Below are 14,150 nucleotides of genomic sequence, written 5' to 3'. Positions count from 1 at the left end.
TTTGCTTAAACACAAAAGGATCTTTAAAGGTTTAAAGCATTGTTTCAAAGCATAATGATTTTGTTCATGTTTTATTTCCAAGATATATCAAATGGTCCTTCGACGTAGGTTAAGGGGTACTAAGGAAATTGAGATAAGGACACTTATCTCCAGGAATAGAGTTAGGGACGCCTACCTCTCAAGAACAGGGATTGGGGATGCCCATCTTTAAGATTTGGAGTTGATATTGAGTTTGCTCTACCACCTCCTAGGACTAGATTCTTCAGTTATGATCAGAAAAACAAGGATTTGATTTACTATTTCCTAAATGTTTATCAAGTTAAAATATTGATGTTATTGTTTATGTTTACCGTTTAAAAAGTTTGTGAAATGTTGTTTGAAAACATATCACTCACTACCTCATTTAGCTCATACTCTCCAAAATATTTTTCACTTTCTAGGTAGAGATCATATTCTTGAAGCCTGATTCCCCGTTGTCTGTCTGTTGAAGGATTTTGTCTTACTATCGTATGTGTCTTGCTATTTTGAATCTATGTATAGTTGTTCTTTTAATTGTGCCAAGCTTAGGTTGAGATTAGTTGAAGTTGGAGGCTGTTTTCATATAAATATAGGTTAATATATATCTATAATAAATTTATGTAAAGTTTGTTCAATAACAAGGGTTGCACTGCAGTTTGTGTTAAAGTTATGTGTGTTAGCTTCCGCTTGTTTTTCATTTAAATGTTAGAGGTTAAGGGTCAGTTGGTGTCATTCAAAAGGAGAGCGATATTGGTTGACTTCACATCATTTATCGGGTCGAGTGTAGGTAATCTGGGAGGGAGTGTGTCAAAGTTACCTAGGTTATCCTAATGAAATAGAAACCTAACTAGTTAACGGACGTGGTTACTATTTTGTTGTTCAGTATTATGCAAACTCTTTGCATAGGATACCCTCACTTGCATGTGTCACTTACACAAATGCGTTGGATTATTGTGTTGTATCAAATACAAAGTGAGTCGTAGCTATAGTGCATGTTACTAGGATAAGATATCCAACCTTATCCCTATATTATAGATCTTTCAAACTGTATCTCAAGACTCATCAAACAACTTAGAATATTAGTTTATTGGATTTAGGTTATTAAGATAAAATTAATAATATAATTAATAATGCTTTATTGAAATAATAACTCTTTATTAATAACGATCAACAAATTATATTTACTATCTACGAGTTTTAGAACATAAAACCCAACGGTATTAGAGATTGTACTAACTATATTGAAATTAATATGAATACAAAGTTCAAATTCCACAAATTAAATTTCTCTTGAAATATCTTGAAATATCGTGTGAACAAGCACAAAACAATTACAACATTTATTAAATATTGAAGCTTAATTTAATTGTCAAAACTATAATATATCAATTTAACATCATTCTCATTCATCTCATGAATTAACACCCACTAAATACAATTGAATGATACAAGCATGGTCGGATACTAATTGAAAGATTAAGTAATCATGCAGTGAAGTAAGACTCAAATATCACCTTAGATGCATCAATTTTAAAGATTAAACATGCTTTGAAAACTCACAAAAAACACCAAGATCTTTTCCACGGTCAAGTAGTTCGAATTCACCACGATTTGAAGTTGTTGTTGATCTCAAATTATTCAATGACCAACACTAAGATCTTCTCCACCATTCTCAAGACTTATAACTTTATTGGGAGATCACATTTGTGATCAATTTGAGGGATATTTTAATGTAAGAGAGTTTTTGAGCAAGAATTTTTTCTAACAAAATTATCAATCTCCATTTATGTTTAATCTCATCAAACCTCGCGATGGATTTATAGCCAAGAGACATGCAAATCTAATTTGCATCTCAATTTAACACTTAATTCATGCAATGAAGCCAGATTTGTGGTGAGATTAGAGAGTAACACTACCATTCAAACACCACACTCATTCTTGCAGTTAAAGATGGGAGAAACTTAATAAGTCATTTGAATTTCTAAAATTCAAATTATCTTAATTTTCAAATTAATTAAATAAATTCATAATTAATAAATTTTATTTTAATTAAATAATATTAATTAATTAATATTTTTAATTAATTAATATTTTTCTAAGACAAAATTCATGTAAATATTTTGTCAATTTTTCTATTTTTGAAAATTTCTCATATTTTTAATATTAAAATATTAAATTATTATTTTAATCACCATTCCCGATCAATCTAATTGACCTATCGAGTACCTATTTGAATTTTCGATATTTAAGTCTTATTAAATATCATTTCTTTTTTTAACTTGTAACTGTTAATTATATCAAATAATATTAACAATTTATCCTCAGAATGAATTTGAACAATATGAATTCCTCGATTATACTATTTTAAATTTAATTTCGTAACGAGCTAATGGAGGGACCTAATGAACTTACAGATCATGAGCTCCAACGATCCAAGATTAACCGATTAAACTCTTTAATCTAATTAACCAACATTCATAAGCTAACAGGACTATCCACTATAGTCCATAGCTATGCTCTCCTCACTATAGATATATTTGTGTCCACTTGATATAACCATGATTAGTAATTTGACCATCCACAAATTGTTCTTAATCTTAGTTGAGTCAAAATGTCGTTTACCCTTTAGATTATATCATGTTTCTTAAGTCCTGCTGATTCTCTAATGAACAATTGGTTTATAGTTTATTTACTAAACCAAGTCCTTTTCAGGCTAGTGAGAGGGGTGGGACAGCCTTCTTGTTCAAGTCCTGAAGTTAGCACTTAAGGGAACAACTGATATCTTGTAGAAATACAAGTTATTGTGGCATTTTATATAAAATAATGAAGCATTATCGTATAAGAACATAAGATCAAAACATGAAAAAGTAGAGAATTTGATTAATTTGTGTATCACATCTTACAAAAGAACTTTATCCATGTTTTATCGCATTTTATATGTCTATTGCAGGATATTAGACAAAAAAGAAGTAGAGCTTGACAATAGAACGTCACACGAGGAGACGTGTTCAACCAACAAGGCAACGAGCAAATAAGTTAGGCGATCTGATGCACTAGCAGAAAATTTTGGTTTGCTCGACATTGATGCAACTTTAAGCATAAGCATTAATGAAGCATGAAATGTCCTGTCAACATCACTCCCTACCTATAAATAGAAGACTACTTCAAAATAAGGTGTGCAAATTTTGGATCGAAGAGCAAGCTTACTATCTTCCATTATTTTTTTCTTGAGTTTTAGGTGAGAACTTAGAAGAAAAAGAGAGAGTTCTTCCCATACCATTTTCTCCTCAACAAACATATCTTTGTATACCATTTTATATTTTTGATGTATTAAGTTGTAAAATGTACTCCATGGTCGAAAGACCTAAAATTATATTTATAATATTAATGCATTTCTTCTATCATTCTCTCATTTATCTTCTAATTAATATCCATTCAATTAATTTATGAGCAATGCAATGTGTTATTAATATTAGAGAATCCGAATGTATGTATTATAAATTTTGTTTAGTTAAATGCGGATGTCAAACATTGTCTATTCGAGAGAAGGGAAATCACATTGGTACCAATCACCTGACAAGTGACGGCATGTATTTAAATGAACAAGCGACAAAGAGATTGTAGCAATACAATCTCTCATCGTCGAGTTCATCCTTCGCATAAGTTGCAGAGATGTCAACATATTCGACGAAAGCACCAAAATGTTGCTTGCCTTAAATTAGGATAAATTAATTGTAATGAAAACAAATTGATTAAATACAAATCATAACTTAACTTTAAGTATTTAGATCCTGAAAGGACGCTCCCCTTAATTCTAAAGTACTAGATGCTTTATATCACCTCAAAATGTTAATAAACAATATATTGCCATTAGTTAATTAAATATTCCTTCATATCATGTCTGCAATATGAGTTCATTTTTCATTTCACTCCATCACCATGATTACCTTGCACCATAAAATGCACCTTAGTGTAAATAGTTAGGGTAAGATATACTGTTCATGTTCAGACTTTATAGATTATACCACATAGGTTTAGCTGCACGATAGGTTCAATAGGAATATTAATTTCCTATGTTCGACCATAAACTTACCATGAAAACTCTCTTCACTTACACTTAGGCGATAGAGAGGAAAACTTGTATTACACGCGCATATCATAAGAAGATTAGCAACACATAGATATGATTTGCTTATTTTATCACATCATCCCAGTCTAGTGCCTAATAGGTTGCTTAATTAGAGCTTAAACATGACATATCCATGAACAAATGTATGCACATATCTAAACAAACAACAACCTCTCTACTATCCTTAGAAGTGGGTATGAATGAATTTTATCTTGCACCCTATGTCTTCAACTATCTACCCCTTCTTTACCCTTGAAATAGAAGGTTTATTGGACTAGCGTTGAACTGTCCTCACCATTGCAGATCAAAAAATAATCACAAGTAAACAAGAAAAATCATAGTTACCTTAAGATTAAGATCAAGTTAATTACCTAGATTATCGAAATCAAGATAGTCAGTTTAATTAGTTTATTGGATGTAGAGATCATAACGAGCAAATCACTTATTTCAATAACAATCAATGATCAGACAATACCTTAATTACATTTTTATTGAATAATAAAATAGTTTAACAATCATAAATCACGAGTTTTAAGACATAAAACCCAACAACATTAGGACCAACTTCTTAGTTTTCGAGACACATTATTATCACAAGATATTTAATTTTCAAGATCTCGATCCTGAACAATGGACAAGAGTTACCAAGTAGATCGAATATACGACAGCATGATATTAACTAGTGTAGACTATTTCAACTGCTCGAACAAAATTAACAAATAGGATTCTAAGATTTGAAATGGAGTTTAGGATCCATTTGAATGAAATCAACAAGTTGTTGCAAATAATGTGTTTCATGAGTTGATCATGGGTCAACTGACGTTTAATTTTCCAAAACCTATGACATTTAATAAAGAAAACATATTCGAAATTTATGGATTTAGTTTCTTAAGAGTTGTATGAGTCAAGGATCATGCAAAACTATAATGGACATTTAGGTACAGTAAGTATCATTTAAAAGTAATAGATTGCTACCGTTTTTACTATGTTTTTTCAAACTAAAATAATCTATACTTGCATATTATTATAATCCAAACTAAAAAAATCTAATCCCAAATATAAATTATTATAATTCAATTATAAGATAGAGATTATAATTTCAAAACCAGGGATGAAATATGGGTAGGTCCAAGTGTGAGAAAGGGACGTGCAATTTATTTGTGTTGTGAATGGGAATAGAAGAAATTATTGAAGCATCAGAAATGTCACGTGATGTTGGAATGGGCGAGCCGCCAAAGTGAATAAACCCGAAATAAACAAACCAACAATTTATTTACCAATTATAATAATAATAATACGATGACATCTGGAAGAAGTTTGAAAGGGTGTTCTAGGAAGAAACATGAAACGCTGCGTTTGGGTGGGTCCCATGTTCAAGTCATAAACATGGATTTTCGCGCTCGCAATCACAGTAATCATAACCAACACCTTTCCCGCCGATCCTATCACACTCATTCAACTTCAACACATATCCCTCACAACTCTCTCCATTTGTTTTCTTCTCCCTACTCCCTACTTTCCTTCGTTTCTCACTCCACACTTCCTCTCCCTTCTTCTTCTTGCTGCTCAATCGTGTCTGCCATCCTCCGAAGTCTGGAATTGAAGAGGAGATAATCGCAGCGTTTCGTCGTTCCGATGAAGCTTCGTCCCCGTAAACCCGCCTCCAATGTATTGATCGAAGAAGGTACCGTTTCGATTATGGTAGTTTTTTTCATGTCTCGCATGCTGTGTATTTCTGTAGAATTGTGTTTCTTGAAAACCTAATGTTTAATTTTCTGGAAAAATAATGACGTTTTTCTGTGGTTTTAAAATCAATTACAGCATTGTTGAATTTATGATTATGTTTGGCGTATTTTTTTACTAAGATTGCCCGAGCTGTTTGATATTGTTGAGATGTTGTGATTTTCTTGGAGTGGAATTAGCGATTATGGCCAAGCGAGGATTTATGGCTTTGATTTTGGCTCGATTTTGGCATTGTTGGATCTAAGATTGCGTTTTCAGCATGTTTTTGGAAAAAAAAATGTTCTGATTTTTTTATACTGTTGTGCTGGAGGGATTTTATTGAGATGTCATTGGTCTTTTGAACTGGAAATACAGTCTCTCCACATTCTGTGTTCTCTATTTCTCTTTTTCCCACTGTTTTTAGGGAAAAGATCGTTGAATTGTAAATTAGCTAAGTGATTACGTTGTTTTGTTATTGGAGCAGGAAACGTAGACGGAGATTCCTCTGATGATATTGACGTGTCCGACTGTGGAAGTGAAGGTATAGTGGTTATTTTTTGGGCTGTAGATATTTTAATTATGGTAGTCCTGGCAAGAAAATATGGCTCAAGCTGGATCAGTTTTGTTGTCAACTATTTCTTTATAGACTTTCTTTTTCCTTCTTGTTTCATTGGGTTTATGGGCATGTTCGTTCCGTTAAGTGCACTTTTCCCTCAAACAATTTCTTCAACAATCTAACTTTGTTCACATTAGCTGTGCCTGCAATGGCTTCCTTAGGTTTTACTTATTTACCTGACATGTTATATCGTCAGTAAATAAGAGTATGAGTGGGAATAACGCTAAAACCATGAGTTGACAGTTTTAACTGGGCAGATCATTCTTCGAGTTCTGAGGACTTCAGCGAGCATTCAACAAAGAAGTCTAGAGCAAGGACACAGAAAAAACGTATTAAAAAGGATGGACCCAGCATTGAGCAGGAAGTGGGAAGCAATGTAGGCAATGATGAAAACCTAAACAATCAGAAACCAGAAATTGCTGACTCCCAGGGTGTGGTCGAAATAGAGAAGCCAAAGACCAAGTACTCAAGAAAGAAGCCAAAACCTACCCTTTTGTGGAATATATGGGAGGAAGAATATGAGAGATGGATTGATGAAAACATTGAAAAAGATTTTGATTTGGCTAATCAGAATGAAGTATTGGCTGAATCTGTTGAAACACCCGCTGCGCTTACGATGCCCCTGCTACGGTACCAGAAAGAGTGGCTAGCTTGGGCACTGAAGCAGGAAGATTCTTCAATTAAAGGTGGGATACTTGCAGATGAAATGGGAATGGGAAAAACCATCCAAGCTATTGCGCTGGTACTTGCTAAACGTCAGCTCTCTGGAACTGCTGGATTGAGAAGACCCTCATCGAATCCAAGTTCTTCCAAGGAATTGCCTTTGATCAAAGCAACTCTTGTGATATGTCCTGTTGTTGCTGTGAGCCAATGGGTAAGTGAGATTGATCGTTTCACATCAGAGGGAAGTTACAAGGTGCTTGTGTATCATGGTCCAAAACGAGTGCGGAGTCTTGAGATTTTATCAGAATATGATTTTGTTATTACCACATACTCTGTTGTCGAGGCTGATTACAGGAAATATCTGATGCCTCCCAAGGATAGGTGCCCTTACTGTAGTAAACTATTTCATAAGAAGAATTTGAAGTTTCACTTGATGTACATTTGTGGGCCTGATGCTGTTAAAACAGAGAAGCAGTCTAAGCAACAAAGAAAAAGGCCTATACAGCCTCAAATATGTAAACAGGAGAAATCTGATAAAGATAAGAACAATAATGTTCACAAGAGTGGCGCCCAGAAAAGCACTCTTGGACAGACATTGGGGGAGCATGAGAATGATGAAAAACCTCGTGGGAATTCAATATTGCATTCTGTGATATGGGACCGTGTCATTTTGGATGAGGTGAGATTCCAAAATATGTCTTTTTTTTTTCTTGGGGGGTGGGGTTGATGTTGCACAGATTTGTTTTGTCACTCCAAAATGGGTAAGAACAAGGGAAAAACAAACCTACAGAAGTTAATTTTCATCAGTAGTTTGATGGGTTCTGGTTGCTGTTGAATTTAACAAAATTTTATGCAAACGTAGGCACATTTCATAAAAGATAGGCTGTCTAATACTGCAAAAGCTGTTCTTGCAATTTCTTCTTCATTTAGATGGGCTTTAAGCGGCACACCTATTCAGAATCGCGTTGGAGAGCTTTACTCTCTTGTAAGTTTTCTCTTGCAAGTTTTGCTTTGTTTAGAACATTGTCTACTTCCAAGGAAAGTTCTCCTTGTCCAATTAACATGTGTTTTTGGATACGCTCAGGTTCGCTTCCTGCAAATTGTCCCCTATTCTTTCTACTTTTGTAAGGACTGTGATTGTAGAACACTCGATCATAGGTACTAGTTAACTTAAGATTCAGGATAATTCAGCATTGCTTAGTAAATTTTCATTTGAATTTTCTGTAAGCTTCCTTGTTTTTGGACTCATTAATTTTCTTCTAATAAATCCTGTGACATTGGATCCTCATGGGCGATTACAGTTCTCCTACCTGTCCTAACTGCCCTCATAAACGTGTGCGACATTTTTGCTGGTGGAACAAGGTAAGTTCTGCAATTTGTAGCATTTTTAACTCTCTATACATTTTTAAACTATGTTTTTTTATTGTTATGGGTTGATTTTGAAGAATATTACTCAACGGATTCAAAATTTTGGGAGAGGTCCAGAGTTTAAAAGAGGGATGATATTGCTGAAGCATAAGATTTTAAGTAGCATTGTACTTCGACGCACCAAAAAGGGTAGAGCTGCTGATCTGGCTCTTCCTCCAAGTACTGTAAGTGGGCATACACATGGTTAAGTTTGTTAGTTCTCTTTGAGGGACAAACTAACTTTAGTTCCTATCAATCCTCTCATAGGTTTCAATTAGGCGAGATACCCTTGACATTCAAGAAGAAGACTTTTATGAATCATTGTATAATGATAGTCGAGCAAAATTTAATACGTGAGTGACAATCATTATCTACTCCCATTTTGATTTTTTTATTAAGCTATGTATTGAAGTATCTTTGATCCAAATTATGATCAAAGTCCCTTCACTGCATACGACTGCGGCTGGATTTGAGACTTTTGTCAAATTATCTACTTAAATTATCTTTTTACCTAAGAAATCATAGTTGTTTAAGCTTGAGGCTTTTGTCAAGTTCTGTCAAGTTCAAGACTTGGTAATGTCTCTCATTTGAATTGCATTCCTTTGTTTTGGTTTCATTTAAATATTTTTAGTCTGATGGGGATGTGGAACTTGCTTCATGTGGGTAAATATGGAATTACTGTATATCTTTTCAGAAGGAAAATACTATTGTACTGTGAAGAAAATATCAGGGGACAGGAAGTTGACTGTATATTTTTTTTGAAAGGAAAATGTACTGTGAAAAAACGATAAGGGGACAGGAAGTAACTCAACTGAGAAGTCGTAGCGTTTGTTCTACGCTGAATGCATATTCATTATTATCAATAAAAGTGTTGATAATTCAGAGAGTTATTCTCTGAAGCCACACTATATTTGAGAAAGAACTGAATTGTGTATGATCATTTCAGTTTAGAATTGGTTATAACCAAACACTCAAATCAGACTTTATAGTTATTTTATTTTATTGAGGAAATCTGACCTAAATTTGTTAAAATGATAAATATTTTAAAAGCTATTGAGGCTTATGTCTTGAGGCTCACCTTCAGGCAAGGCTCTAAGTTTTAGGCTTGAGGCTCACATCTCTGTTGTACTATAAGAGGCTTATGCCTCTCATAAATGAGACATGTGCATTTTGTAAACTGCACTAATGCTGTAAATCTCTATGCCTCTCCTAGTGATTGAAAAATAACAGCGATTTGCCTAATTTTTAAATAATATTAAGGTTTTAGTTGTGACAATTTGAACTAGGACTATTTTTACTGTTGTGATCTTAAGACCAATTCTAAATTGATTTTTATTTTCCAATCACTTTTTTTAAAAGATCATGTTTTCTTCCACTATTCAGCCAACATGAAAATTCAGCTTTGATGATAGATGCCTCTTGTGAGATTGATGTATTTCTCCTTTTAGTTTTGTTGCAGCTGGAACGGTAACAAGTAATTATGCACACATATTTGACCTATTGATTCGCTTGAGACAGGTCTGTGGCTTCTGTTTGGCTTAGAAATTGATATCGATTACTAGTCTTTGGAGTTTGAGGAAGTACTAGAATTTAAATTGAGTATTAGATTAGATTTACAAGTTTGAAATGTAAATTGGCCAACATTGTTTAGAAGTGGAATCAAGGACATGTCTAATAAAGATTTTTGGAATAAAGTTGTGTCAAAGAATAAAACCTTGCTAAGCTTTCAGTTTTGACATGGGCAGTTTTATATAATGGAGATGTTAACAAAAGTCAAATAAAATGATCAAAGAACTTACTTTTATTTTGAGAAATATGAATTTTATCGCTTTCTATTTTTTCAGTTTATGCATTGAATTGAATTTATCTTATGATAGTTCTTTGCTGCTCTCAGTAGTAATTTAAGTAGATGTATCATTTTATCATATTAACCTCAATTTAGCAAAAATTTTATCCTATAGATTTGTTTCACAAAACATTCGAAAGTTGATCTTCTAATGATTAGTATTTACTTCGTTAATTGATTTTCTTATAATCTTCCAGGCAGTTAATCATCCATATCTCGTGGTGTATTCTAAAACTAAGGCCATAAATAGTGGAAACATTGATGATTCTGATAGTAATAACAAACAAGTATGTGGACTTTGTCATGAGCCAGCAGAAGAACCTGTGGTGAGTTTCTTTGGTGTGACAAGAGCCTCTGGTGAATCCCATTATCCCTCCTTTTCTTTTTTCTTTGTTTTGCTGTTTGCATTTAAATGTTCATTGTATGTATGAGGTTTCAAATGTTCATCTTTTCTGTGCTCTAATGTGCTCAAGGGAGTTCGAGATCTGCCCTTTCCCCTCTAATCTCAAAAGAGCTACAAACAAACTAACCAAATCCCGTGGACCCAACACAATCATAAACACTCACCTAAATATTACATCATTTTGCTCACCTATTTTCTTTCTTATTCCTCCAAGTGTATACGTTCATAACTGGGGGTCTGCCAGAGGACGTTGCTGGTGAACATCTTCTAATTGATCACTACCTTTTAAAACTGAATTTGTATTGGTAGAAAATTACTTGGAATAAATCCCTCGAGTATTCTTGAAATATCTAGTGTGCTGATTATTCTTGAAATAACTAATGTGTTGAGATTGAATCTCGAACAGTTAATATTAAATGAGATGTCATTTAATATTATTGTATAGAGAAATTTATGGTTTATAAGTATGTTTGAGTTTTTTACCACGATTATTGCTTCTGTTCACTTTATATATAATTTACAAGGCTCTTTAGTAATCTCTCATATTCTATCAGGATACCTCTTGCAAGCACGCATTTTGTAAGGCCTGCATAATTGATTATGCCGGTGATTTTTCGAAGCCTGTCTCATGTCCTTCTTGCTCAAAGATGCTCACCAGTGACTTTATCACAAGTATGGCTTTTAAAGATCAAACTGTTAAAAATACAATCAAGGGGTTTAAATCTTCAAGTATTCTTAACAGAATACAGCTGGAGAATTTTCAGACGAGCACAAAAATAGAAGCTTTGGTAAGTTCTATTCAAGGCTGCCCTTTATGTATTGTCTTTGAGTGCAAATGAAGAAACGCACATGTTGTCATGTAGGTTATGTTTTATTTAGTTGGTGACACTTTGACTTGGTAGCTACTAGCTTCCTGTTATACTTGAAAATTTGTACTGTGGTTTTCTTCTTCCAAATTGAGCAAGTATTTTTGGATTTCTTTATCATTGCAAGAGAAACTTGGCTAGTACAAGATTCTGAAATTTTGTCTTGACCTCATTTTTAAATGTCTTGATTTTTTTCCTACTGCAGAGAGAAGAAATTAGATTCATGTTTGAACGAGATGGTTCTGCCAAAGGAATTGTTTTTAGCCAATTCACGTCATTTTTGGATCTCATAAACTATTCCTTGTCCAAGGTGAGTAGAAATATATGCATTTAGAGTCTTCTTCTGATTAGGAAAATAATTCACTTTTTGTATTTCAACAACCCTTTGCAGTCTGGTATTACCTGCGTTCAATTAGTTGGAAGCATGTCGTTGACTCAAAGAGCCGATGCTATTAATAGATTCATTGAGGATCCAGATTGTAAGATTTTTCTAATGAGCTTGAAAGCAGGAGGGGTTGCCCTCAATCTCACTGTGGCATCACATGTAAGGAATTTCTTTCAATTGATTATGCAATTAAACGTGCTCATGATCTCAATTATTTTGCATATATACTGTTGCCACACTATCTATACCGGTACAGTGCGATGCTGTTATTTGTCGTGCATCAAAATATTTTTGCATCACAATAATCGTTTGTTTTTTGTAATGAACACACGTTTTTTTCCTCTGATCTTCACTTCAGGTCTTCATCATGGACCCTTGGTGGAATCCTGCTGTGGAAAGGCAAGCACAAGATAGAATTCATCGAATTGGGCAATATAAACCTATCAGGTCCAGTATTTTGTTAAATATATTTGCCACTTTTACTACTATTACCTCAAGACAGGACTAATATGCGTTTGACATCAACAGAATTATGAGATTTTTTATTGAAAACTCCATCGAGGAAAGGATTTTGAAGCTACAAGAGAGGAAAGAACTGGTATTTGAAGGGTATGTTAGAATAATCTACTTTATAAACCACTAACTAATCTATACATCGTTTCTTTTCGTGCCTGCCCCTTTGATCTTAAAAAACGAAATGCTTTACTGCCTCTCTATGCAGAACTGTAGGTCGCTCTAATGAGGCCTTGGGAAGATTAACCTTGGATGACATGAGATACCTGTTTCTTTGACCAAGTTCTCCCACAAAAATAGCCATTTCAAATGAAAAGAGGAAAGAACTCGAGATTTTGTTCATGTACATTGCACACAGTCACCCAACACCCCTTTTCTCCAATCTAATTCCAAATTTTGATTCCGTGTAAATGTTTTTGATCATGTTTTTGTTGAGTAAATCTATTTTGGTTTTTACGGGACTGAGGTCCCTTAAGTTGTGGGTTCAGGTCCGTCATATTCTCTTTGTTCTCTTGTCCACACAATAGAAAGAAAAGTAGTTAAAAAAGTAGGAACTTTAACTTTTTTTAAAAATCTTTTTTTTAATTTTTTGTATGTTCAGTTGACAGTTGGTGAATATTATTGATTGGGTTTGTTTTTCCCTGTGGGAAAAAAAGCATCTGTTGGTTTATTTGAACAAATGTAGTGCAAGATTTGATCATCTAATCTCGTAAACAAAGTTATTTTCACGCTGACGTTCATTATGAATAGTTTCATAACAAATGTAGTGGATGATTTGGTTAATGTAATGTAGCTGAAGCCATGCACAATGCTACCAATTAAGCTTTGCAGCTATTTTTAAGTTGACGTTCATTTTGAGTTCATAACAAATTGAATTTGAACTGCTTTTGGAACTTGTGATTTCTCCTACATTTATATTTGAAGTCATTTCCTTACTAAGGAAAAAGAAAACCGTGTATTTGTTGAGTTATTCAAAAAATTGTAATGAGTGAAACAAATTTGATTTGTTAATCTCTATGTTTTGGAACAATTTGGAAATCGTTAAAATTATGGGTGTTTGTAAAAATAGCAAAAAGAAGTTTATGATAATAGTACATACTACATTTTCTAAATTATGAAAGCAACAAATTTAAGAGTGGATAACCTCTAATAGTCATTTGATAGTCATAGTTATATGATATTATTAATTATTTTTCATATTTGCTATATCTGCAATATGCGAAAAAGATGTGTTATGGATTGTTTTTTAAAAACTTTTTTGTCGATGCAATTTTCCTAAAATTATTTTGTAAAATGTTTTTGAACTATTAAAAACCAATTTTGAAAGTATGAAAAATGCTCTTGAAATTGTGAAATAAGTTTCCTTTTGGTAACGGTTTCAGTTTTTAGTTTTGTTTTTTTAGTAATTTACATACATGTAACAAAAAACCAAAACATTTACGGCTCGTGTAACAAAATAAGAAATGTTTATGGCTTGCGATCATTTTTTAATAAATTCCATATAAGTTCCTTGCGATTTATATCTTCTTTGTAATTTATTAATGGGGTGACAAGAAGAATAGCAAAATCTAAGTTTACTTTG

At 33.2% G+C, this 14,150-nt stretch overlaps 1 protein-coding gene across 1 annotated transcript; it reads left to right on the top strand.

Moving 5' to 3' along the window:
* Positions 1-5,556: 5,556 nt before the first annotated feature.
* On the top strand, positions 5,557-13,268 carry LOC103495970 (DNA repair protein RAD16). Its single transcript, XM_008457672.3, has 16 exons — positions 5,557-5,831; positions 6,354-6,410; positions 6,743-7,827; positions 8,011-8,133; positions 8,233-8,306; positions 8,450-8,510; positions 8,594-8,740; positions 8,823-8,908; positions 10,004-10,073; positions 10,599-10,727; positions 11,359-11,592; positions 11,876-11,980; positions 12,062-12,214; positions 12,414-12,502; positions 12,584-12,664; positions 12,777-13,268. Exons 1-16 carry the CDS (start codon positions 5,783-5,785, stop codon positions 12,844-12,846), a joined length of 2,613 nt encoding a protein of 870 aa, XP_008455894.1. The 5' UTR covers positions 5,557-5,782; the 3' UTR covers positions 12,847-13,268.
* Positions 13,269-14,150: the final 882 nt, after the last annotated feature.

This window comes from Cucumis melo, chromosome 11, assembly GCF_025177605.1.
Source record: "Cucumis melo cultivar AY chromosome 11, USDA_Cmelo_AY_1.0, whole genome shotgun sequence".
Classification (NCBI taxonomy): Eukaryota; Viridiplantae; Streptophyta; class Magnoliopsida; order Cucurbitales; family Cucurbitaceae; genus Cucumis; species Cucumis melo.
This window is presented reverse-complemented; position numbering and strand designations above follow the sequence as displayed.